The sequence below is a fragment of the Triticum aestivum genome, chromosome 7A, assembly GCF_018294505.1.
Source record: "Triticum aestivum cultivar Chinese Spring chromosome 7A, IWGSC CS RefSeq v2.1, whole genome shotgun sequence".
In the NCBI taxonomy this organism is placed as follows: domain Eukaryota; kingdom Viridiplantae; phylum Streptophyta; class Magnoliopsida; order Poales; family Poaceae; genus Triticum; species Triticum aestivum.
Genome location: NC_057812.1, coordinates 502,229,631 through 502,257,218, shown reverse-complemented (window position 1 = coordinate 502,257,218; position 27,588 = coordinate 502,229,631). Strand labels below are relative to the sequence as shown.

At 47.5% G+C, this 27,588-nt stretch overlaps 1 protein-coding gene across 1 annotated transcript in view; it reads right to left on the bottom strand.

Moving 5' to 3' along the window:
• Positions 1-27,376, bottom strand: part of LOC123151429 (uncharacterized) — a gene marked incomplete at its 3' end in the record, with an annotated part of 49,162 nt that extends 21,786 nt beyond the window's left edge. The window contains exons 1-2 of the mRNA XM_044571146.1: positions 27,333-27,376; positions 26,376-26,587 (exon numbers count right to left, since the gene is read on the bottom strand). Coding sequence (XP_044427081.1) covers positions 26,376-26,587; positions 27,333-27,376 — 256 coding nt within the window. The remainder of the gene's footprint in view (positions 1-26,375; positions 26,588-27,332) is intronic.
• Positions 27,377-27,588: the final 212 nt, after the last annotated feature.

The following is a 27,588-nucleotide window of genomic DNA, read 5'->3' as shown; positions in this document are numbered from 1 at the left end:
CGATCACCTACTCCACGTCCCACAGCCTGCGAACCCTGCTGCCGACCTGTCGGAGCTTCACATTATCTGGCGGATCTTCACCTAGCATGTTCATAAAAGTGTCAGGCAGCCTCTGCAATTTGGGACAAGGAGTGATGTAGCAAGCAACAGAGTTATCATAATGAGATGGGTGAAGGGGAGATCTCTCGTTTTATATACCTGCCTCGTGGATGGTACTGAAGTCCCAAGTATGATACTGAAGAACTCGAAAGCATCCAACTCGTACTCCGGTGAGGCAGAGCAGCGGTGGCTGCTTCCCCCCATTTCTGATAAGCAGCAGAAGAGACCAATTAGTACCCTTACAACATTATCATACAACATTATAGCAGCATAAATTTTGAGCAGAAGATAATCAACTACACCAATGCACTTCCGAAGTTCCCGCTTCCCACCCATGATGTTGTTAAGCGAGGACTAGTGCCAAATGCATTTTCAGTACGAAAATACATCACAGGCCACTATGTTATTTAATATCATTCTTCTCGAAGACTAATGATTGTTACATCCTACTAAAATGATGTTCTGTCCTCAGAGATGTCTCGTTGCTTATGAGGAAGCAGCAAATAAACACTTGAAAAAAGCTCTCGTCCTCGAAGATGCATTCTTGGTTATATTACTGTTCTGAGTTATGTTGTTCTGTTATTTTATTTGAAGACATGAAGGGTTACTTATTTGAAGATGCTACTCCTAAGAAAGGTCAACTTTTCGATCATCAGCCTCTACAATTAAACAATGATGCATTCTTCCTTTTCCTTTCCATCTTCTTCTTCTCCACCTCTCTTCTTTTCTTGTTCTCCTTTTTCTTTCTTCTCCTTCCTCCTCCTCCTCTTCTCCTTCTTCCTTTCTTGTTCTGTTTTTCAACTTTCTTCTTATTCTTCTTCCTTTTTTCCTTTTTCCTCTTCTTCTACTTCTTCTTCTTTGTTTCTACTTCCTTCTTCTTCTAATTATCTAAACCTAAATCTTGCACTAACCTAAACCAACCACTAACCTAAACCTATCAATAACCTAATTAAACCTAAACAGCAAAGAAAAACAGTAGAAAAAAACAAAAAATGCTCACCTTGGCTCCGGGGGCAGGGGTGGTGGTGGATGGCCGCGGTTAGGGCAGCGGTGGCGGGCCTGGCTCCGGGGGGCGCGAGGTGGACGCAGGGGGCCCACGGCGAGCCTGGCTCCGGGGTCGGCACGGGCGCAGGGGCGGCGGCGAGCCTGCCTCCGGGGGCGGCGCGGGCGCAGGGGCCGACGGCAGGTGGTGGGGACGGCGGGGCACCTGGGGGCGCCGTTCGGGCGACGCGGCGCCGGGGCGGTGGTGGGTGGTGGGGGCGCTAGGGCGGTGGTGGGTGGTGGGGGCGCCGGGGCGACGGGTGGTGGGGCCAGGGGGCAGTGGCGGGTGGCGGCGGCGGCAGGTGGTTGGGATGGTGGGGCGACGGGGCGAGGGGAGGTGGGGCTCGGCATTACTAACAATTTTTTTTCAAAACTACTAATGGCGCACGATGGGTGTGGTGCGCCATTACTATGTCAACTAGTAATGGCGCACTGTACCACGGTGCACCATTAGTAACAATTTTTTTTAATTTTTTTCAAAACTACTAATGGCGCACCACACACCAGGTGCGCCATTAGTAATATATTACTAATGGCGCACCAACACATGGTGCGCCATTAGTATATAGTAATGGCGCATCACATGTCTGGTGCGCCATTAGTGGCCATATCATCTATAGCCCTTTTCCTAGTAGTGTGGTCTTCTTGACCCTTTCCTTCCTCTTCTTTCCTTCTCCAGCAACCTCTTCAGTTGGCTTGGAGGTTTCAGCAGTTGAGGCTCTCACCTTTAAGGTTGGCACCCTCTTGGCAGGGGCCTTCTTGTGCAAGCCAGGCTTAGTTGATGCAACTGTGCCATACTCCTTCTTCAGCACCCTCTTCTTGGAGCTGACTTCCTCCTCAACAGCCACATAATCCTCATCTATAGAATCTGAGGTTTTCTTCTTCCTTGTCTTGGTGGATGCCTTGGGCAAGTTGCTTGGTGTGCTCCTGTAGCCATCATCAGAAGTGCTAGAGGGACTAGTGCCCTCACTCAATTGCACCTGTTCCTCTGACTTGTTCTGGCTGTCGCTCTGGTTAGACATCTGTGCAAACTTACTGACAGCAGACCCTGTGAATAGATATAGTCGAGGTAGACTGGATGAGCATCACAAAGTGCAGAGTTTTTGCAAAAAGGATGACTTAAAAACTTAGTTTTAGTTCTTCACAGAAAGCATTTCGGAGCTACCAATTTGTAAACTCGATGATACCGAAGCAGCTTTTGGAACCTAAACTAGTGAACTCAGTCAGACCGGGTCACAGTTTGGTGGCACCGAGACTGCTAGGGTTTCACAAAGAATCGAACTCGTTCACACCGATTTGCAATTTTTGGTTAGACCAAAAGTGCAACTGCAATGGCCTAAGCCAAATCGGTGAGACCGATTTCTACAATTCAGTCAGTCCGAGATGAGTTCGGCGGAGACCTAACCCTAAATTTTCAAATCCAATCTAGTCTAGAGGTTGTTTTAAGTGGATAGATTGATTGCATACGTGGTCATGAACATGGCAAAGTAATGTGCTACGAATTGGACTTAAAGGAATAGCACAAAAGATCAAACTCATACCCTAATTCGGCGGAGTTCGCTGCGGCGGCAATGGAGGGGCAGAAATCCGTTGACGGTGATGGAAACTAGCAGCGGGAGGTCATTGGCGGCAAGAGGATGATCCAGAGACCCGAGGCGGCAGAGCAGGACACGCGCGAGCTGAGAGGTTTTGAAGAAATTTCCAAAATCTCACCCGTGGGTATATATATCCCAACCCTGTTGGTGTGACCGAGTGGAACAACTCGGTGGCACCGAGATGCAGAACTACAAGCGGTTACTGCAACTCGGTGTGACCGAAAAGTTCTAATCAGTTGCACCGAGAAGGAAAACCTAGATCAACTTAGTGATCTCAGTGTGACAAAAATGAATGACTCGGTCATACCGAAATGCACAAAGAGGTTTTGGAAGTTTAAGTCTATGACGAATCAGAGACTCCGAGTGCTCCTCACACAGAGTGGTTCGAATCTGACTTGATCAAACTTTGTGATGTAGCATGAATAGAGTTTGAGACGAGAAACGCATAGATAGCTTGAGGAGGCTCTTAGGCATTCTTGTCCATCCATTTGGCAAAAAAGGCAAACAATCAAAGCAACAAATGTATGTCCTCGAATGAGTGAAAAATGCAACCAACATGCTCACACAATAAAATGACAAATGAAATATGTGACAAAGCATGCACAATCACTCTAGCATCTATCAAGCAATTTGGCGATGACTAGGTCATCTATATATGAGTATATTGACTTAGGACTCAAATGAGAACATTTGATCATAGGTCATACTCATTGTTTAAGCACAAGTGGAGTTACCACTTTTACATAAAGCATTGTTGTGCTCACATCATTAGAGTTGCTTTAGCTCAATTGATTAGAGTAAATCTCCCCCTAGATGTGATATCCCCCCTAAGAGGGATGAACTAACCTTGGGTTTTGTCGATGATGACTTCATGTAGGTGTTGAAGATGTAGATGCTCGATGTTGATGTAGATCATTCGGAGCAATCTTTTGGAGTGAGTTGCACTTTCAATACCTACACGGGTTAGTCCCACAAGGAACAAACAAGGATATTCATAGACTTAGAGTGATGTTCACATAGGATGATGTCCATGAAAGCATTAGGTTACCTTGTCCCTTGTCCTACCAACAAGAGGGTTTGTGACTCCTTGAACTAGTGCAAGATATGGAAGTTGTTTGCACTTGTCCTTGCGAAGATGATAAGACTGAAGTATGTTGGTAGAGTCACCCTCATGAACTCTCTAGTTCTTCTTCTTATGGATCCACACCATCTTGATGGGAATCCTTGGAGTTGTAGTCGTACTTGATGAAGTGGAACTTGATGTAGTCTTGGGAACCCACTTGAACAAGGCCTTAAGTGCTTCTTCAAATGCATCAATCTCCTCTTGAAGCTTGTCCTTGCCTTTTAGCTTGTGGTCTTGTGGTGGAAGATCATCTTGAGCTTGTGTTCCTTGGAAATAAGTAGGATCATACCTCTCTTGTTGAGGAACAAACTTCATCTTGGGGTATTGATCTTCTTCCCACTCAACTCCATTGGCATTGAACTTTCGTTCCAAACCAACACCTTGATTCTTCCCGTGTCTTCCTTGCTTGCGTACAATTTCCTCAAATTGCTTACTTCCGGCAAGGCTCTTGTAAACACCTTTCTCTATAATTCCCTTCAATAAGCTATTTTCTTGCTCAAGTGTAACTTGGCTAAGAGAATCATTAGTGGAATCAAGAGAGCTACTAGAAGCAACAACATTGGGTTTGGCATGATTGTTGTTACTACTAGAAGAAGAATATTTCTTGTTCTTGTTGCTAGATTTAACTTGTGGCATGTAAGTAGACAAGAATAAACGATTGACAATGTAAGAAGAACTTTTCTTGAGAAGATCATCATTGATTGCTTTTAAGAACTCATGCTCTTGCTCAAAGTTGGGCTTTTCAAAACGTAGCTTCTCATGAGTCTATAAAAGTTCTTGATGATCTTTGTCGGAGTAATTGGACACGGATACCCCGAAGACGGCGAGACGATATTTCAAGACATCGGGGCTAACAAAGCCCCTCAGTCTGCCTGCTGGCTGCTGACTGTGCCAACCAGCCGGCTGCCGACTGCAGCCCGACCCGACATCGACAAGACACTGACAAGACGGCCATACCGCGGACAAGACAACCGTACCGCGACGACATCATGTACAGTGTCACTTGTCCCCTGGCACTATTTATGAAGTGACCCAGGGGACAAGCATGACATGCACCATGCCTTACCCATGCCTACCCACATAGCTTACATAGTAAGCTAGCCCACACTATAAAAGGGGCACTCATCCATCCATCCAGGAGGAGGGACACTCACGCACACTCACGACCACAAGCAATGGCCATACATGGCCGGCCACTAGCATACCACATACATGCATTTACCAAGTCAGATGCCTATGGCACTGATCCCAGATACAGCTCTAGGAGCAACTCTGTACTAGATATATCAGATACACTCAGACATGCAGCAGTAGGAGTATTATCTCTCCGGAGAGCTCCGAAGCTGGGTAAACCACCGCGTGCTACTCGCATACCCGCTCCCGGGCCTATCAGCAGCAGTCTTACCCACACACTAAGCCCTTGTGGCATCTGTCGACTCGCAAGCCCCCCGTGAGAAATACCACGACAGTTGGCGCCCACCGTGGGGCGGTACTTTGCTACCACGTTGTTGCTGGTTTCGCTGTCCGGGCGGGACCCCCTTTTTTTTCTTCATCGCCTCCGCCGCAGCGTCGCGCCGTCCCTCCGGTAGCGCTCGGGGGCTCGACATCGACCCGCCCCCGGAGCGGCCGTGAGGGGTGGCGCGTCCTCGCCGTCGGCCTCTTCGTCTTCACCACCGCAGCGTCGCGCCGTCTCTTCAATTGCGGTCGGGGGCTCGACATTGACATGCCCCCGGAATGGCCGTGAGTGGCGGCGTGACCTCGCCGTCGGCCTCGCCTTCTTCACCACCACCGTTGCGACGCCGGCTGCCCGTCCGCGCGCGCGCCGCGCGCGGGGCCTCGTTTCGGTCGACCTTGGCCGTCCACGCGCCGCTCGCGCCTGCTTTCCTCCGCGTTGCGCCTTGCTCCGGCCTCCATATATCATCTACAAGCTAGCTAGATGCATCAGTCAACCATGGTCACGCGTTGCCTATACAGTTGACGCCCAAGACACACTCCACCAAAAATCTCTACGCTGCGTCATGGCCGCGCCTCCCTGTGCGTGCTGCCATCCCTCGGCTTGCCTTGGCCACGCCCGTGCGCTTTGTGCCCGCTGCTAGAACGCTGCTGCTCGCTCCATTGCTGCAGCCGATGCCTCCTACTGCTCTTACTGTTGCTTGCTCGAGCATCGTTGCTGTCGAAGTTTCGTCTGCGCGCACCCCTGCTGGTCCGGATTCGCCTATGCGCGGCTCCGCGTCCTCGCCCGCAGGCCCCGGCCTCCCCTACCGCGCTGGCCCCCTGCGCCTGCCGGCTTGCCGCCCGCCCGGCCAGCTCCGGGTTGGTGCGCCCCCGGCCCCCTGCTCCGCACTCGCCCGCCAGCCCGCCACTCTGGCCGGGTCCTCCACAGTCGGCTGTATCGCCCTGTGCCGGCTGCTTCGCGCCTCCTCCCGCGTCCGCCTCGCCTCTGCCGTGTCCGGCTCCTACCCAAGCCGGCTCCTACGCGTGCCTGCCGGCTGGCGCCCGCGACCCGGCCTCCGCGCCGTCTCCATTCCGCGGCCTCGCCCCTCCACGGCTCCGACGAGCTGGCCGACTTCCCCGAGCGCGCTCGCCCCGCTCCACCATCCGTGCGGCCCGGCCGCCGCCTACCCGCGCGATCCGGCCGCCACCTCCCTCGGCCCCGCCCCGGCCTCCGCCCGCAGCCCGGACGGCCGGCTCCTCCCGCCGCCCGGCGTCCGACCTCCCGGGACCTCCGCGCCGGCTCCGCCTTCTCGCCTAGCTGGCCCCGAGCATCCGGCTCCTCCCCTCCGGGTCTTCCGTGCCGGCTCGCCGGCTCCGCCCTGGCCGGCTCCCCCAACCGGGCCGCCTTTGCTGCCGGCCTCCACGCCCGGCCCCGGCCGCTTGCCGTCTCCGCCCCGAGGCGGACGGCTAGCTCCGCCACTTGCCGGCTCCGTCGCCTGCCGGCTTCGCCCTCCACCCGGCCGGCCTGGCCGGCTCCCCCGCTCCCTAGCTGCGCGCCTCCCGCATCACCGTCTGCCTGCTGGCCCCTGGCCGCCTCCGTCTCGCGCGCACACCGAGCCCCTCCGTCGCGCCCGGCTCCGGCTGCGTCGCGCCTGCTCGGCCTCCCCAGCGGCCGGCTTTGCCTCCATCTGGCCCCGAGCACCGTGTCGGCTTCGGCTCGGCCTACCCCGCGCCGTCCAGCCCCAAGGGCCGCGCCGGCTTCGCCTCCGCCCGTGCGCCCGCGGCAGCCGGCTCCCTCCCGCACCGCCCGGCTCTGTCCGCGTGACCGGCTTCACCAACGCCTGGCGGTCGGGTCGCCGCGCCCCTCCGCTCCGCCCTGATCGCAACCCGGCTCCGGGTGCTCGGCTCGCCGCCTCACCTCCGGGCGCCCGGGTGCGCCTCAGCCGGCTCCCGTTGTTCGCTGCCGCAGCCTGTCGGTGTCGCTCGGGCAGCCGGGAGAGAGAAAAATAAAAAGGACCGGGTACTAAAAAAAAGAGAGAGAGAGAAAAAAGAGGTCGGCCGGGGGAGAAAGAAAAGTCAAGAGATGCTGCCAGCTGAAAAAGAAAAAGCGCGTATGGATTCACCTGGTACATGCATGCATGCTTGGCCAGGTGCGCATGCATGTCCGGTTATACCAAAGGCCGGGTACATATGCATGCACTTCCGCCTATGTGGCCGACTTCAAAAAAAAGACTGGCATGCCTATCAGCGTCCCTGCTGCAGCCGGCTGGCCGGCTCCCGACCGCTGCCTACGCTGGCTGCTGCGCCCGTGCATTCTGCTGCTAGTTGGTAAAAGAAAAAGACAAAGTAGGAGGCCGGCTGAAAAGAGAAAAGTCAAGCCAGCTAGAGTTGGACCTGAAAAAAAGTGAGAGAGATGTGCGTTCGACGGCACGCAACCGGCTGGAATATGCGTCCGACTGCCAGATGTGCGTCCGACCGCTGACTGCCTGGCTGGCTGTAAAGAGCCCGACTGTTGTGCCGGAGTCCGCCTTCCCGGCCGGCTGACGAGAAAAAGAGAAAAAAAAGAATCAACTTCAACAAAGAAGACAAAGTAGTTGCCGGGAGATCCGGCCCGACTGCTCAGCAGTCGGCCCGAATCTCGGGGGCTACACCTAGCGGGTGCGCAGACGCGCCCCCGCGAGAGAGAAGACAAAGTAGTTGCCGGAAGATCCGGCCCGACTGCTCAGCAGTCGGCCCGAATCTCGGGGGCTACACCCAGCGGGTGCGCTGACGCGCCCCCGCGAGAAAGAAGACAAGGTAGTTGCCGGAAGATCCGGCCCAACTGCTCAGCAGTCGGCCCGAATCTCGGGGGCTACACCCAGCGGGTGCGCTGACGCGCCCCCGCGAGAGAGAAGACAAAGTAGTTGCCGGGAGATCCGGCCCGACTGCTCAGCAGTCGGCCCGAATCTCGGGGGCTACACCCAGCGGGTGCGCTGATGCGCCCCCGCGAAGATTGCAGACAAGAGAAGAGTTTTGTCCGGCTGTCAGCAGCCAGCAGAAGAAAAAGGGCGTTGCAAGACACCTCGCCGCCTGGGCGGTCGAGCCTGACTGGCCGGGCGAAGGCTTCACCCAGCGGGTGCGCCGACACGCTCCGCGAGCGCCAAGTTGCGCTCCGCGAGCGCCGAGTCGCGACGGCTGTCTCCGACGACCGCGACTACACGAAAATCAATGTGAGCTCCTCACTCGCATATTTTTTGCACCATGCAAGCATGGATAACCACGAGCGATGCTCGGGGGCTGTCTCCACATTTTATTACAGTAGCGTCACGGTTCGCCCCGGCGCCAGCCAGAGTTGGCCCGGGGGCTGGCCGCTTGGCCTGAGACGTTAGTTCCCGCAGACGGCTTAGTACCATGCGCGGTACCAAAGGCCCACTCTTAGTCACAGACCGCAGAGCGGCTGTCTGACTAGCAAGAGTGTACGCTGGAGGCCACCCATGCGAAAAACGTCCGGGAAGAAAAACGTTCGGGCGACCCGGCCGTTTTCCTTTACAAGTATCTACTCGGTTGAATCTGCTCCTAGACTCTGAGTACTGTACACTCCACTTCGTGGCCCACTCTTAGCCACAGACTGCAGAGCGGCTGTTCGGCAAGCAAGAGCACAAGCCAAAAAGCGGAGGGAACACAAAAAAGATTAAGGGGGCTCGGACGAAACCGAGTTGGCACCCTCCGCATAAAACTTCCAATACTAAAAGCAAGCATATGATATATTTGCGTGGACTAACTTTGTCCTTTTTTATGATCATTTCCATGAACATTTGCCAAAAAACCTCCGCCCAACTTTGCCAAGTTGCCCGGAGGCTTGGGGGCTACTGTCGGAGTAATTGGACACGGATACCCCGAAGACGGCGAGACGATATTTCAACACATCGGGGCTAGCAAAGCCCCTCAGTCTGCCTTCCGGCTGCCGACTGCGCCAACCAGCCGGCTGCCGACTGCGCCAACTAGCCGGCTGCCGACTGCAGCCCGACCCGACATCGACAAGACACCGACGAGACGGCCATACCGCGGACAAGACAACTGTACCGCGACGACATCATGTACAGTGTCACTTGTCCCCTGGCACTATTTATGAAGTGACCTAGGGGACAAGCATGACATGCACCATGCCTTACCCATGCCTACCCACATAGCTTACATAGTAAGCTAGCCCACACTATAAAAGTGGCACTCATCCATCCATCCAGGAGGAGGGACACTCACGCACACTCACGGCCACAAGCCATGGCCATACATGGCCGGCCACGAGCATACCACATACATGCATTTACCAAGTCAGATGCCTATGGCACTGATCCCAGATACAGCTCTAGGAGCAACTCTGTACTAGATATATCAGATACACTCAGACATGCAGCAGTAGGAGTATTATCTCTCCGGAGAGCTCCGAAGCTGGGTAAACCACCGCGTGCTACTCGCATACCCGCTCCCGGGCCTATCAGCAGCAGTCTTACCCACACACTAAGCCCTTGTGGCATCTGTCGACTCGCAAGCCCCCCGTGAGAAATACCACGACAATCTTCCAAGGTAGTTTCATGAGCTAACTTAAGAGTGTTTAGTTCTTAGTTAGACGCTCAATCTCCTTCTTATCATTGTTATTCGTTTTATTTGGATTAGCATTATTAATAGCAACTTCATCATAGTTTTCATAACTAGAGTTGTCAATAAGTAAATCATCATCTCCTAGCAAATCATCTTCATCACTATTGAAATCAACATACTCGAGGTGTGATACCTTTGGGCCTTTAGCCATGAAGCATCTTCCAATCCCTTCATTTGGTGAGTCAAATATGTCGTAGGAGTTGGTTGACACAAGTGCTAGACCGGAAACACCTTCATCTTGAATATATTCGGAGTCGGAGTGATAACTTCTCTCGGAGTGATCGTCGGAGTCGGAGCCGGATACCCATTCACCAACATGAGCTTGATGTCTTCATTTTGTGTAGCTCTTTGATGACTTGTCCTTCCTTCCCAGATCCTTGCTTCTCCGTGATGTTCTTCGTTCATAGCAGTCATCTCTACTCCTTCTCTCTCTTGGTGGTGATTCTTCTCTTCGACTTCTTATTTTAGGAGAATCTTCTCTTCTTTTGTAGGGAGCCATACACTCATTGGAATAGTGTCCGGGTCTTCCACAATTGTAGCAATTGCGCTCATGACTAGAAGATCTTTTGTCATTGTAGGACCTTGACTTGGAACTTCTTTCCTTGCTTCTACTCTTGTAAAACTTGTTGAAGTTCTTCACCATTAGGCTCAATTCTTCATTGAAGGTTTGTTTCTCACTTGATGATGTGGGAGTATCACATGAGACTTTGTAAGAACCACTTGACTTGTTGTGAAGCTCTTCCTTATCCTTGAGTGACATCTCATGAGCAACAATTCTTCCAATGACTTCTGTTGGCTTGAGATCTTTGTAATTTGGCATCATTTGGATCAATGTGCACACGGTATCATATTTTCCATCCAAGGCTCTTAGGATCTTCTTGCTGATGAATCTATCGATCATCTCTTCACTTCCTAAGCCGGCAATCTTATTTGTGATGAGAGCAAGCCTAGAGTACATTTCAGCGACACCTTCACCATCCTTCATTTTGAACTTGTCAAGTTGACTTTGAAGCACATCCAATTTGGATTCCTTGATAGAGTCGGTACCTTCGTGCATATCAATCAAAGTATCCCAAATTTCCTTTGCATTCCCAAGACGGCTGATTTTATTGAATTCTTCGGGGCACAATCCGTTGAAGAGAATATCACAAGCTTGAGCATTGTTTTGCAGCATCTTCAACTCTTCCGCGGTAGCTTCACGGTTCGGTTCTCTCCCATCAAAGAATTCACCTTGCAAGCCAATACACACAATAACCCAAACGGCGCGGTTATGTCCAAGAATATGCATTTTCATCTTATGCTTCCAATTAGCAAAATTAGTACCATCAAAGTAAGGACCTCCACGGTGGTAATTTTCCTCACTATACGCCATACTCTCCTAGGTTGTGAAACCAAGGCTATGATCACCAAAAGCTATGGAAATCAAAGCAAATGGAGACCACAGCTCTGATACCACTTGTAGGATCAAAAGTATGTCTAGAGGGGGTGATTAGACTACTTGACCAAATAAAAATCTAGCCTTTTCCCAATTTTAAGTCTTGGCAGATTTTAGCAACTTAGCACAAACAAGTAATCAACCTACACATGCAATTCTAAGAGTATAGTAGTGGAATGTAAAACAATTGCATATGAAGGTAAAGGGAGGAGTTTGGAGGGAGCAAGCGCATGTAGACACAAAGATTTTTGGCGTGGTTCCGATAGGTGGTGCTATCTTACATCCACGTTGATGGAGACTTCAACCCACGAAGGGTAATGGTTGCGCGAGTCCACTGAGGGCTCCACCCACGAAGGGTCCACGAAGAAGCAACCTTGTCTATCCCACCATGGCCATCGCCCATGAAGGACTTGCCTCACTAGGGTAGATCTTCATGAAGTAGGCGATCTCCTTGCCCGTACAAACTCCTTGGTTCAACTCCACAATCTTGACAGAGGCTCCCAAGTGACACCTAACCAATCTAGGAGACACCACTCTCCAAAAGGTAATAGATGGTGTGTTGATGATGAACTCCTTGCTCTTGTGCTTCAAATGATAATATCACCAACACTCAACTCTCTCTCATAGGATTGGATTTGGTAGAAAGATGATTTGAGTGGAAAGCAACTTGGGGAAGGCTAGAGATCAAGATTTATGTGGTTGGAATGGAATATCATTGACCTCAACACAAGTGTAGGTGATTCTCTCTCAGAAAATGTATGTTGGAAGTGTAGGCATATTCTGATGGTTCGCTCCATGAATGAAGAGTTGGTGGAGGGGTATATATAGCCTCCACACAGAATCTAACCGTTACACACAAATCACCAAACTCGATGGGACCGAATCATAAAACTCGGTCGGACCGATTTGATTCATAATGTGACTGTTAGGCATTTTGGTGGGACCGACATGTCAACTCGATGGGACCGATTCCATTAGGGGTTAGGGCATAACGTAATCTTGGTGAGACCGATTACACAAACTCGATGGGACAGAATTTGGTAATAGGCAAACAGAGAGTTGGTCAGGCAAACTCGGTTGGACCGATTCGCTCATCTCGGTTAGACCGAAACGTTATGAAAGGGAAACGGAGAGTTTGCGTTGCAGTCTCGGTGGGATCGATCGCTCATCTCGGTTAGACCAAAACGTTACAAAGGGAAACAGAGAGTTTGAAATCCCATCTCGATGAGACCGAGATCCCTATTGGTGAGACCGAAGTGTCTAGGGTTTTTGCCAGTGGCTATGTCAAGTGAACTCGGTGGCGCCGGATAGAAGATTTTGGTGGGGCCAAGTTTGACTTTTGGTTTGGGACATATGTGGATATGAGAAAGTAGTTGAGGGTTTTTGGAGCATATCACTTAGCATTTGAGCAAGTAACTCATTAAGCAACACCTCACCCCCTTTTAATAGTATTGGCTTTTCCTATGGACTCAATGTGATCTTGGATCACTAAAAGTAAAATGTAGGGTCTTGTGCTTTGAGCTTGAGCCAATATTTTGTCCTTAGCATTTTGAGGGGTCCACTTTCTAATCCATGCCATGCCAATCATTGAGCTTTCCTAAAATATTTACTTTCAAATAGCATTAGCTCAATGAGCTATATGTTGTTAAGAATTACCAAAACCACCTAGGGATAGTTGCACTTTCAAGGGGACACGATGTTTACCCAGGTTCGGGCCCTCTTAATGGAGGTAATACCCTAGTTCCTACTTGATTGACTTTGATAAGTATAGGGGTTACAAGAGTTGATCTACCTCGAGATCGTAACGGCTAAACCCTAGATGTCTAGCCTGTATGATTATGATTGCCTCTAGGGAATAAACCCTCCAGTTTATATAGACACTAGAGGGGCCTAGGGTTGTATAGAGTCGGTTTACAAAGAAAGGAATCTTGACATCCGAACGCCAAGCTTGCCATCCACGCAAAGGAGAGTCCCATTCGGACACGGGGAAAGGCCTTCTATCTCGTATCTTTATGGCCCATTAGTCTGGCCCATGTCGCATAGCCCGACCATCTGAGGACCCCTTAGTCCAGGACTCCCTCAGTAGCCCCCGAACTTGCCTTCAATGACGATGTAGTATACGGCTTTTATGTTTTGAGCTTTGTAAGGTGGTTTCTCCATTATACTTCGGACTGTCGACAATTTGGCTCCATATTAAATATCATGTTTTTTGCCGCCACCGCCCCGGCTTCCACACGCCAGACGAATGCGAACGGTTCAAGTATCTTTTACAAATAACCCCTCGAACATGCAAGGATGGGGTCTATTTAAGGGGATTGGATCTCAAATGGCATTCCGTACCACGCGGAAATCCTTAGAACTCGCCACAAGAAATCGTCCAAACATGGCTGACACTCCTAGCTCCTCCTCATGCCCCTATGAACCTCAAAAAGGCGACTAGGAAAGCTGCTCGGTGTCACGACCATCTGAATTAACTTCAGAGGCAGGGATATCTTCCTTCCGCGGATCTAGTCACCTTTCGGGATGGGTTAACTTCCCTTAATGGCGAAGCCCTGGCAGAAAATTTCCCCAATCCTTCTAAAGAGGAGTGGGTGTGCTTCGTTTCTTTCCTTCTGAGAGGCGTAGGATTCCCTATCCACCCTTTCCAAAGAGGTCTCCTGGTGTATTATGGACTCCAACTGCACAACCTAACGCCAGGCTCCATCCTGCATATCGCGGGCTTCATCGCTCTCTACGAGCTATTCTTGGGCTGTGAGGCCCATTTTGAATTATGGAGGAAACTCTTTTGCCTCGCTCACTGCTCCTAAAAGGGATCTATATTCGAGGTGGGCGACACCGAAGTATGGCGCATAGCCGGGACAGGATACCTGTCCGGCACTCCGAAGAAGGCATCCGACGAGTGGCCCTCAGAATGGTTTTATATCGAAGACGTCGTTCTTCCGGACCCAATCCGGCGCGGCCTTCCCGAATTCTCCAGCGCTCCTTTAAAGAAGCATGCCAACTGGCGTCCCCGGAGCCTCGAGGAAAGAGACAGTGCGGAGGTCGAGAGGTTTGCAAGCAAAATCAGAGTACTTGCCAACTCCGGGCTATCAATAATTGAGGTAATGGAAATTTCAATAACGCGATGCATTTAGCCACTCCAATGTAGGGGTTTTCCCATGTGGCATTACAACGGGGAGGACGATGCATCCCGTTGTCTATGCCAGGGTCCGGACAACTTTGCCGCCCTGGCCACCATCTTAGCTGATCTTTTCACAGGGGAGAAGGAAGACTTCACTCGCTTTAAGTGTCGGGAAGGTTTTTCCGTGTACAACCCCATCGACTGGGTATGTTTTCGACGATCAGCTTTACTTAATCCTTTTCCAGAGTTATGCTAGTCGAATCTAATCCGGCCGCTTTTACCGTTAGCTTAGCACTATGATCGTTTAGTTTATTGCTATTAATTTCTTCATGACTTATACATGTTCCTATGACTATGAGATTATGAAACTCCCGAATACCGGAGGAACACTTAGTGTGCTATCAAATGTCACAGCGTAACTGGGTGATTATAAAGATGCTCTTAAGGTGTCTCCAATGGTGTTTGTTGAGTTGACATAGATCAATATTAGGATTTGTCACTCCGATTGTCGGAGAGGTATCTCTGGGCCCTCTCGGTAATGCACATCACTATAAGCCTTGCAAGCAATGTGACAAATGAGTTAGTCACACGATGATGCATTATGGAACGAGTAAAGAGACTTGCTGGTGACGAGATTGAACTAGGCATGATGATACCGACGATCGAATCTCGGGCAAGTAACATACCGATGACAAATGGAATAACGTATGTTGTTATGCGGTTTGACCGATAAAGATCTTCGTAGAATATGTAGGAGCCAATATGAGCATCTAGGTTCCGCTATTGGTTATTGACCGGAGATGTGTCCCGGTCATGTCTACATAGTTCTTGAACCCGTAGGGTCCGCACGCTTAATGTTCGATGACGATTTGTATTATGACTTATGTGATTTGATGTACCGAAGGTTGTTCGGAGTCCCGGATGAGATCACGGACATATTGAGGAGTCTCGAAATGGTCGAGATGTAAAGATCGATATATTGGAAGGCTATATTCGGACATCAGAAAGGTTCCGAGTGATTAGGGTATTTTTCGGAGTACCGGAGAGTTACGGGAATTCGCCGGGGGAAGTAGTGGGCCTTAATGGGCCATAGGGAAAGGAGAGAAGGGCCTGAAGGGGTGCCCCCCCATGGGCTGGTCCGAATTCGACTAGGAGGGGGCGGCACCCCCCTCTTTCCTTCTCCCTCTCCCTCTCCTTCCTTCTTCTCCTACTTGGACTAGGAAAGGAGGAAACCTACTCCTACTAGGAGTAGGAATCCTCCCTTTGGGCGCGCCCCTTGAGGCCGGCCCTCCTCCTCCCCTCCTTTATATATGGGGGAGGGGGCACCTCATAGACACACAAGTTGATTGCTTAGCCGTGTGCGGTGCCCCCTCCATAGATTTCCACCTCGGTCATATCGTTGTAAAGCTTAGGTGAAGCCCTGCATCGGTAACTTCATCATCACCGTCATCACGCCGTTGTGCTGACGAAACTCTCCCTCGACCTCAACTGGATCTAGAGTTCATGGGACGTCACCAAGCTGAAGGTGTGCAGATCGCGGAGGTACCGTACCTTCGGTGCTAGGACCGGTCCGATTGTGAAGAGGTACGACTACATCAACCGCATTGTCATAACGCTTCCGCTTATGGTCTATGAGGGTACGTGGACAACACTCTCCCCTCTCGTTTATATGCATCACCTAGATGGATCTTGCGTGTGTGTTGGAATTTTTTTGAAATTATTGCGTTCCCCAACAGTGGCATCTGAGCCAGGTCTATGCGTATATCTTATATGCACGAGTAGAACACAAAGGATTTGTGGGCGTGAGTATATACATATTGCTTGCCGTCAGTAGTTGATTCTTGATTCAACGGTATTGCTGGATGAAGCGGCTTAGACCGACATTACACGTACGCTTACGCGAGACTAGTTCTGCCGACGTGCTTCGCACACAGGTGGCTAGTGGGTGTCTGTTTCTCCATCTTTAGTTGAATCGGTTTCAATGAATAGGGTTCTTTCTGAAGATCAAAAAGCAATCACTATAATATGTTGTGGTTTTTTATGCGTAGGTAAGAACGGTTCTTGCTAGAAGCCTGTAGCAACCACGTAAAACTTGCAACCACAAAGTAGAGGACGTCTAACTTATTTTTGCAGGGCATGTTGTGATGTGATATGGTCAAAATGTGATTATATAAATTGTTGTATGAGATGATCATGTTTTGTAACAGTTATCGGCAGCTGACAGGAGCCATATGGTTGTCGCTTTATTGTATGAAATGCAATCACCATTTAATTGCTTTACTTTATCACTAAGCGATAGCGATAGTCATAGAAGCAATAGTTGGCGAGACGACAACGATGCTTCGATGGAGATCAAGGTGTCAAGATGGTGACAATGGTGATCATGACGATGCTTTGGAGATGGAGATCAAAGGCACGGGATGATGATGGCCATATCATATCACTTATATTTGATTGCGTGTGATGTTTATCCTTTATGCATCTTATTTTGCTTAGTACGGCGGTAGCATTATAAGATGATCTCTCTAAATTTCAAGGTACAAGTGTTCTCCCTGAGTATGCACTGTTGCTACAGTTCGTCATGCCGAGACACCACGTGATGATCGGGTGTAATAAGCTCTACGTTCACATACAACGGGTGCAAGCGAGTTTTGCACAAGCAGAATACTCGGGTTAAACTTGACGAGCCTAGAATATGAAGATATGGCCTCGAAACACTGAGACCGAACGGTTGAGTATGAATCATATAGTAGATATGATCAACATAGTGATGTTCACCATTGAAAACTACTCCATCTCACGTGATGATCGGGCATGCTTTAGTTGATACAGATCATGTGATCACTTAGATGATTAGAGAGATGTCTATCTAAGTGGGAGTTCTTAAGTAATATGATTAATTGAACTTGAATTTATCATGAACTTAGTCCTGATAGTATTTGCATATCTATGTTGTAGATCAATCGCTCACGTATAGCGTCCCCATTTTATTTATGATATGTTCCTTGAGAAAACTATGTTGAAAGATGTTAGTAGCAATGATGGAGACTAGCTCCGTGATCTGAGGATTATCCTCATTGTTGCACAGAAGAATTATGTCCTTGATGCACCGCTAGGTGACGGACCTATTGCAGGAGCAGATGCAAATATTATGAACTTTTGGCAAGCTCGGTATGATGACTACTTGATAGTTTAATGCGCCATGCTTTACGGCTTAGAACAGGGAATTCAAAAACATTTTGAATGCCACGGAGCATATAAGATGTTCCAAGAGCTAAAATTGGTATTTCAGACTCATGCCCGAGTTGAGAGGTATGAGACCTCTGACAAGTACTTTGCCTACAAGATGGAGGAGAATAGCTCAACCAGTGAGCCTGTGCTCAGAATGTCTGAGTACTCAATCGCTTGAATCAAGTGGGAGTTAATCTTCCAGATAAGATAGTTATTGACAGAGTTCTCTAGTCACTATCGCCAAGTTACTGGAACTTTGTGATGAACTATAATATGTAAGGGATGACGAAAATGATTCCAGAGCTCTTTGCAATGCTGAAATCAGCGAAGGTAGAAATCAAGAAAAGCATCAAGTGTTGATGGTTGACAAGACCATTGGTTTCAAGTAAAAGGGTAAGGGAAAGAAAGGGAACTTCAAGAAGAATGGCAAGCAAGTTGCCACTCCCATGAAGAAGCCCAAAGCTAGACCTAAGTCTGAAACTGAGTGCTTCTACTACAAAGGGAATGGTCACTGGAAGCAGAACTACCCAAAATACTTGGCGGATAAGAAGGATGGCAAAGTGAACAAAAGTATATTTGATATACATCTTGATGTGTACTTCACTAGTGTTCATAGTAACCCCAGGGTATTTGATACCGGTTCAGTTGCTAAGATTAGTAACTCAAAACAGGAGTTGCAAAATGAACAGAGACTAGTTAAGGGCAAGGTGACGATTTGTGTTGGAAGTGATTCCAAGGTTGATAAGATCACCATCGCACATTCCCTTTACCTTAGGGATTAGTATTGAACCTAAAATGAATCTTATTTGGTGTTTGCGTTGAGCATAAATATGGTTGGATCATGTTTATTGCAATACGGTTATTCATTCAAGTCAAAGAATAATTGTTGTTCTATTTACATGAATAAAACCTTCTATGGTCATACACTCAATATAAATGGTTTATTGAATCTCGATCGTAGTGATACACATATTCATAATATTGAAGCCAAAAGATGCAAAGTTAATAATGATAGTGCAACTTATATGTAGCACTGCCGTTTAGGTCATATTGGTGTAAAGCGCATGAAGAAACTCCATGCTGATGGACTTTTGGAATCACTTGATGCTTGTGAACCATGCCTCATGGGCAAGATGACTAAGACTCCGTTCTTCGGAACAATGGAGTGAGCAACAGACTTGTTGAAAATAATACATACTGATGTGTGCGGTCCAATGAGTGTTGAGGCTCGTGGCAGGTATCATTATTTTCTGACCTTCACAGATGATTTGAGAAGATATGGGTATATCTACTTGATGAAACATAAGTTTGAAACATTTGAAAAGTTCAAAGAATTTCAGAGTGAAGTGGAAAATCATCGTAACAAGAAAATAAAGTTTCTACGATCTGATCGCGGAAACAAATATTTGAGTTACGAGTTTGGTCTTCATTTGAAACAATGTGGAATAGTTTCGCAACTCACGCCACCTGGAACACCTAAATGTAATGGTGTGTCTGAACATCATAACCGCACTTTATTAGATATGGTGCAATCTATGATGTCTCTTACCGAATTACCACTATCATTTTGTGGTTATGCATTAGAGACAGCTACATTCATGCTAAATAGGGCACCGTCTAAAAATCCGTTGCGACGACACCGTATGAACTGTGGTTTAGCAAGAAACCTAAGCTATCGTTTCTTAAAGTTTGGGGTTGCGATGCTTATGTGAAAAAGTTTCAACCTGATAAGCTCAAACCCAAATAGGAGAAGTGCGTCTTCATAGGATACCCAAAAGAAACTGTTGGGTACACCTTCTATCATAGATCCGAAGGCAAGATCTTTGTTGCTAAGAGTGCATCCTTTCTAGATAAGGAGTTTCTCTCGAAAGAAGTGAGTGGGTGGAAAGTAGAACTTGATGAGGTAATTGTACCTGCTCCCTTATTGGAAAGTAGTTTATCACAGAAATCAATTTGATTGATTCCTACACCAATTAGTGAGGAAGCTAATGATGATGATCATGAAAACTTCTGATCAAGTTACTAACGAACCTCGTAGGTCAACCAGAGTAAGATCTGCACCAGAGTGGTACGGTAATCCTGTTCTGGAGGTCATGTTACTTGAGCATGACGAACCTATGAACTATGAGGAAGCGATGACAAGCCCAGATTCTGCAAAATGGCTTGAGGCCATGAAATCTGAGATAGAATCAATGTATGAGAACAAAGTCTGGACTTTGGTGGACTTGCCCGTTGATCGGCAAGTCATTGAGAATAAATGGATCTTCAAGAGTAAGACGGACACTGATAGTAGTGTTACTTGAAGGAAATATGCCCTAGAGGCAATAATAAAGTTATTATTTATTTCCTTATATCATGATAAATGTTTATTGTTCATGCTAGAATTGTATTAACCGGAAACATAATACATGTGTGAATACATAGACAAACAGAGTGTCACTAGTATGCCTCTACTTGACTAGCTCATTAATCAAAGATGGTTATGTTTCCTAACCATGGACAAAGAGTTGTTATTTGATTAACGGGATCACATCATTAGGTGAATGATCTGATTGACATGACCCATTCCATTAGCTTAGCACCCGATCGTTTAGTATGTTGCTATTGCTTTCTTCATGACTTATACATGTTCCTATGACTATGAGATTATGCAACTCCCGTTTGCCGGAGGAACACTTTGTGTGCTACCAAACGTCACAACGTAACTGGGTGATTATAAAGGTGCTCTACAGGTGTCTCCAAAGGTACATGTTGGGTTGGCGTATTTCGAGATTAGGATTTGTCACTCCGATTGTCGGAGAGGTATCTCTGGGCCCTCTTGGTAATGCACATCACATAAAGCCTTGCAAGCATTGTAACTAATGAGTTAGTTGTGAGATGATGTATTATGGAACGAGTAAAGAGACTTGCCGGTAACGAGATTGAACTAGGTATTGAGATACCGACGATCGAATCTCGGGCAAGTAACATACCGATGACAAAGGGAACAACGTATGTTGTTATGCGGTCTAACCGATAAAGATCTTCGTAGAATATAGGAGCCAATATGAGCATCCAGGTTCCGCTATTTCTTATTGACCGGAGACATGTCTCGGTCATGTCTACATTGTTCTCGAACCGTAGGGTCCGCATGCTTAAGGTTTCGATGACAGTTATATTATGAGTTTATGAGTTTTGATGTACCGAAGGAGTTCGGAGTACCAGATGAGATCAGGGACATAACGAGGAGTCTCGAAATGGTCGAGACGTAAAGATCGATATATTGGACGACTATATTCGGACATCGGAAAGGTTCCGAGTGATTCGGGTATTTTTCGGAGTACCGGAGAGTTACGGGAATTCGCCGGGGAGTATATGGGCCTTATTGGGCCATACGGGAATAGAGGAGAGAGGCCAAAAGGAAGGAGGCCTGCGCCCCCCCCCCCCTCTGGTCCGAATTGGACAAGGGGCGCAGCCCCTTTTCCTTCTTCCTCTCCCCCTCTTTCCCCTTCTCCTACTCCAACAAGGAAGGAAGGAGTCCTACTCCCGGTGGGAGTAGGACTCCCCTTGGCGCGCCCCCTCCTAGGCCGGCCGCCCCCTCCCCCTTGCTCCTTTATATACGGGGGCAGGGGGCAACTCTAGACACACAGGTTGATCTTCGTGATCGTTCCTTAGCCGTGTGCGGTGCCCCCCCTCCACCATATTCCACCTTGGTCATATTGTAGCGGTGCTTAGGCGAAGCCCTGCGATGGTAGAACATCAAGATCGTCATCGAGCTGAACGTGTGCCAAGAACTCGGAGGTGCCGGAGTAACGGTGCTTGGATTGGTCGAACCGTGAAGACGTACGACTACATCAACCACGTTGTGCTAACGCTTCCGTTGTCGATCTACAAGGGTACGTAGATCACACTCTCCCCTCTCGTTGCTATGCATCACCATGATCTTGCGTGTGCGTAGGAAAATTTTGAAATTACTACGTTCCCCAACATTACTATCTACAAAGCTCGAATTTAAAAAAAAATCGACAAGTTCAAGGTGTTGACTACGATGAGATTTTGTCACTCATAGCGATGCTTAAGTCTGTCCGAATCGTGTTAGCAATTGCCAAATTTTATGAAATCTGGCAAATGGATGTCAAAACTGCATTCCTTAATGGATTTCTTAAAGAAGAGCTGTATATGATACAACAAGAAAGTGTTTTCAATCCTAAAGGTGCTAACAAAGTGTGCAAGCTCTAGCGATCCATCTATGGACTGGTGCAAGCATCTCGGAGTTGGAATATACGCTTTGATGAGTTGATCAAAGCATATAGTTTTATACAAACTTGCGGTGAAGCCTGTATTTACAAGAAAGTGAGTGGGAGCACTACAGCCTTTCTTATAAGTATATGTGAGTGACATATTTTTGATCGAAGATGATGTAGAATTTTCTGGAAAGCATAAAGGAGTGTTTGAAAGGAGTTTTTCAAAGAAAGACCTTGGTGAAGCTGCTTACACACTGAGCATCAAGATCTATAGAGATAGATCAAGACGCTTGATAAGATTTTTTTCAATGAGTACATACCTTGACAAGATTTTCAACTTTTTTGAAATGGAACAGTCAAAGAAGGAGTTCTTGCCTATGTTACAAGGTGTGAAGTTGAGTAAAGACTCAAAACCCGACCACGGCAGAAAATAGAAAGAGAATGAAAAGTCATTCCCTATGCCTCAGTCATAGGTTGTATAAATTATGCTATGTTGTGTACCACTCCTATTGTATACCTTAGCATGATTTTGGCAAGGGAGTAAAATAGTGATCTAGCAGTAGATCACTGGACAGCGGTCAAAATTATCCTTAGAGGACTAAGAAAATATTTCTCGATTATGGAGGTGATAAAAGAGTTCATCGTAAAGAGTTACGTCGATGCAAGCTTTTGACACCGATCCAGATGACTCTAAGTCTCGATCTAGATACATATTGAAAGTGGGGGCAATTAGCTAGAGTAGCTTCATGCAGAGCATTGTAGACATAGAAAATTTGCAAAATACATACGGCTCTGAATGTAACAGACCCATTGACTAAAGTTATCTCACAAGCAAAACATGATTACACCTTAGTACTCTTTGGGTGTTAATCATATGGCGATGTGAACTAGATTATTGACTCTAGTAAACCCTTTGGGTGTTGGTCACATGGTGATGTGAACTATTGGTGCTAAATCACATGGCGATGTGAACTAGATTATCGACTCTAGTGCAAGTGGGAGACTGAAGGAAATATGCCCTAGAGGCAATAATAAAGTTGCTATTTATATTGCCTTATATCATGATAAATGTTTATTATTCATGCTAGAATTGTATTAACCAGAAACTTAGTACATATGTGTGAATACATAGACAAACAGAGTGTCCCTAGTATGCCTCTACTAGACTAGCTCGTTAATCAAAGATGGTTAAGTTTCCTAGCCATAGACATGTGTTGTCATTTGACGAACGGGATCACATCATTAGAGAATGATGTGATGGACAAGACCCATCCGTTAGCTTAGCACTATGATCGCTTATTTATTGCTATTGCATTCTTCATGACTTATACATGTTCCCATGACTATAAGATTATGCAACTCTCGAATACCAAAGGAACACTTAGTGTCCTATCAAACGTCACAATGTAACTGGGTGATTATAACGATGCTCTAAAGTTGTCTCCGATGGTGTTTGTTGAGTTGGCATAGATCGAGATTAGGATTTGTCACTCCGATTATTGGAGAGGTATCTCCGGGTCCTCTCGGTAATACACATCACTATAAGCCTCGCAAGCAATGTGACTAATGAGTTAGTCACGCGATGATGCATTACGGAACGAGTAAAGGAACTTGTCAGTGACGAGATTGAACTAGGTATGATGATACTGACGATCGAATCTCGAGCAAGTAACATACTGATGGCAAAGGGAACAACGTATGTTGTTATGCGGTTTGACCGATAAAGATCTTCGTAGAATATGTAGGAGCTAATATGAGCATCCAGGTTCCGCTATTGGTTATTGACCGGAGATGTGTCTCGGTCATGTCTACATAGTTCTCGAACCCATAGGGTCCGCACGCTTAACATTCGATGACGATTTGTGTTATGAGTTATGTGATTTGATGTACCGAAGGTTGTTCGGACTCCCGGATGAGATCACGGACATAATGAGGAGTCTCTAAATGGTAGAGACGTAAAGATCGATATATTGGATGGCTATATTCGGACATCGGAAAGGTTCCGAGTGGTTCGGGTATTTTTTGGAGTACCGGAGAGTTACGGGAATTCGCCGGGGGATGTAGTGGGCCTTAGTGGGCCATACGGGAAAGGAGAGAAGGGACTCAAGGGGTGTCCCCCCCCCCACATGGGCTGGTCTGAATTGGACTAGGAGGGGGCGGTGCCCCCCTCTTTCCTTCTCCCTCTCCCTCTCCTTCCTTCTTCTCCTACTAGGAGTAGGAATCCTCCCTTTGGGCGCGCCCCTTGAGGCCGGCCCTCCTCCTCCTCCCATACACAAGTTTATTGTTTAGCCGTGTGCGGTGGCCCCCTCCATAGATTTCCACCTCGGTCATATCGTTGTAAAGCTTAGGCGAAGCCCTGCATCGGTAACTTCATCATCACCGTCATCACGCCGTCGTGCTTACGAAACTCTCCCTCGACCTCAGCTGGATCTAGAGTTCGTGGGACGTCACCGAGCTGAACGTGTGCAGATCGCGAAGGTGCCATACCTTCGGTGCTAGGATTGGTCAGATTGTGAGGACGTACGACTACATCAACCACGTTGTCATAACGCTTTCGCTTACGATCTACGAGGGTACGTGGACAACACTCTCCCCTCTTGTTGCTATGCATCACCTAGATGGATCTTGCGTGTGCGTAGGAATTTTTTTGAAATTACTGTGTTCCCCAACATTATTCCCTTAAGGACGCTAGCTTTCGGCTTCACCCGTCTGAAGTGCATGTCCTGATGACCCGGTTGTAACAATCGTAGAGGTGCTCCCTTTATGCCCTAGCCGAACGAGCGGGAACATAGGGCATAAGCACAGGAGCCAGGCAACCCAACTTGGCAAAAACTTAAGTCATAGAGGTGCATATAACGGCGAGGACGGAACATATATGAGCAAACAACACACGTATATATGGTGAGCTTTATGCTCGAAATGATAATAAGCTTCTATTAGAGGAATCCCCCTGGTTATGATGGGGTGTGTACATTTAAGGACGTATACCCCTCAAGTGTACGGCTTACCCGAACACACGCTAGAAGTTGTAAGGGAAAAAGAAAAAGGTAACGAACGATGTGTCCAGATTTAAGCGTAGGATCTTCAAAGTCTGGCAGCGTTCCATGGGTTCGGCTCTAAGCGATTATCTGATGCGTTGCGAAGGCGATAGGCTCCTCTAGTGTGAACTTCATCTATAATGAAGGGACCCTCCCATTTGGGATTGAGCTTGTCCTTTTTCTTCTCTCGTGGGCGTAGAATGAGTTCACCGACATTATAAGTCTTAGCCCGCACTTCTCTGCTTTGGTATCTTCTAGCTTATTGTTGGTAAAATGCGGAATGGGCCTTTGCGACATCACGCTCCTCCTCCAGGCCATCTAAGTTGTCTTGCCGATCGAGCTCGGCCTCTCTCTCCTCATACATGCGCACTCGAGGTGAGTCATGAATAATATCGCAGGGCAGGACAACCTTTGCGCCGTACACCATGAAGAACGGTGTGTATCCGGTCGTGCAACTGGGTGTGGTCCGCAGCCCCCATAGTACGGAGTCAAGCTCCTCGACCCAGTGTTCACCCGACTCCTTTAAGGATCGCACTAGTCTAGGTTTGATTCCGCTCATTATCAGGCCATTGGCCCGCTCCACTTGACCGTTTGTTTGGGGGTGATACACGGAGGCATAATCGAGTTTGATACCTAGATTAGCACACCGATTTTTCACCTCGTCCGTTGTAAAGTTAGAGCTGTTGTCAGTAATAATACTGTGTGGGACACCATAACGGTGTACGACGCTGGATATAAAGTCTATCATCGGTCCGGCTTCAGCCGTTAACTGGTTTGTCCTCTATCCACTTAGTGAGTTTATCTACCATAACCAGCAAATATTTTTTCTTATGGCTTCGCCCTTTAAGGGGTCCGACCATGTCCAGCCCCCAGACCATGACAGGCCAAGTAACCACTACTAGGAAAAATCTTACCAGTAGCATGGGTTTTGGGACTACCAGTAGCGTAGGTTCCCATGCTACTGCTATGACGCTATAGCTATGTTTTAGAAGTAGCGTGTGTTTTACCCCATGCTACAGCTAAAAAGTTAGTGGTAGCGCGCGCAACCCACGCTACTACTATTCCTAACCCACGCTACTACTATTCCTAAGTACTAGTAGAATGCCCTTCTTCCCCCACGCTACTCCTAAGTAATTAAAAATTAAAAAAAGTTAGATGCAATATTTATGGATGGAAATCAAGACACATCTAGTGCAAAGGTCACAGAACCATCTTAGCACTTGCATCGTTCATGTATACAACATTGAAAATCTGAACTCAAAGAAATCATGAGATCCCATTTATACATCAGATGCACACAACCATCACGAAAGGTGGGTACCTTCCCTAGCGTCCCACCACCAACCTAACCAGACCACTTTTCTAAATGTATCTACCAAGGAGTCGAGGTCCTTCACCTCGGCAACCTCCAGACGGTGGCATCGAGGTCCTCCACCTCGGCAACCTCCTGACGGTGGCGTAAAGGTCCTCCACCTCATCGACCTCCGGCATCACAATCACCTGGACAATCATCTGTGTGACACAGTCGCCGGGCTTCACGGTGAAGTCCGTCTCTGAGTTGTTGAAGAGCACGATGCCCACCGGGTGCGGTAGTCTGTGACGATCACCCCTGTGTTGGGAAAGTGAAAACTGCTTGTTAGTTCTTGTCCTTGTGTAGATCCGGTAGGGTATTTTCTTCATTTATCAATCTCTTTTAGTCTTTTATGAATCTTCGAAACGGAAACACACCTACTAAATGCATACCCTAGCTATACGTGTTCATGCTATCTTGTTCAACATTCTGTTCAACATTTATTGTTGCATGGATAGGGAAATAGACAACCAAGGACTTCAGAAAATCAATTCCCACTGTTTTTTCAAAACAGGGAATAGGCAAAGTCTATTTTGAATTTTGATATTCCATGCCAACTTTAAGTATATATGCTACCATGTTATCTTGGAACGTGGATCAAAATGAGATTTCAGGCTTTGTCAACCTTACCATGATCAGTACTAAATTCTCTAGGCTGCGCAACCTTGTAGGGATCATTTCTTTCACCTAGTATCTCATTGTTAAGTTTGGGAAGAAACCTGCTTACGTTCACATACTCATCCATATCCTGAAGAAAAACACAGTATACATTTTCAGTGACTCACAATATATCATCGAATATTGCTCTGGTTTACTCTAAGAATAATTGTTAAAGATCAGCCAATGTTTTCTTACAATCTTCCACTCTGTGAAGTAGAAGTAAAAACTGAAAGCGAAAAACTGAGTGATTTCTATTAACAAGAATCGCCTATGTAATATTGTATTGAAAGGACAAACTGAAATATTAGACCAATCTTATTATCTACTGAACACCGACCCTCACTTGTTAATATTGTTCGGATGTTCACTTACTGCACATCTAGACATCTGCATACAGCTACAAACAGGCTTCTGATGACCAAACATATTTTTTCATCAATTAGATTTACATGGCACATTTTTCCCCATCAGTTAGCTACAAGACTCTACATACATACAGGCAAAGCAATTTTCACCAAGAATCAGCTCCTTGCATATATAATGAATTAATTTTCCGTATTATTCTGAATGACAATTTTATAAAAATCAAAAACTACCTT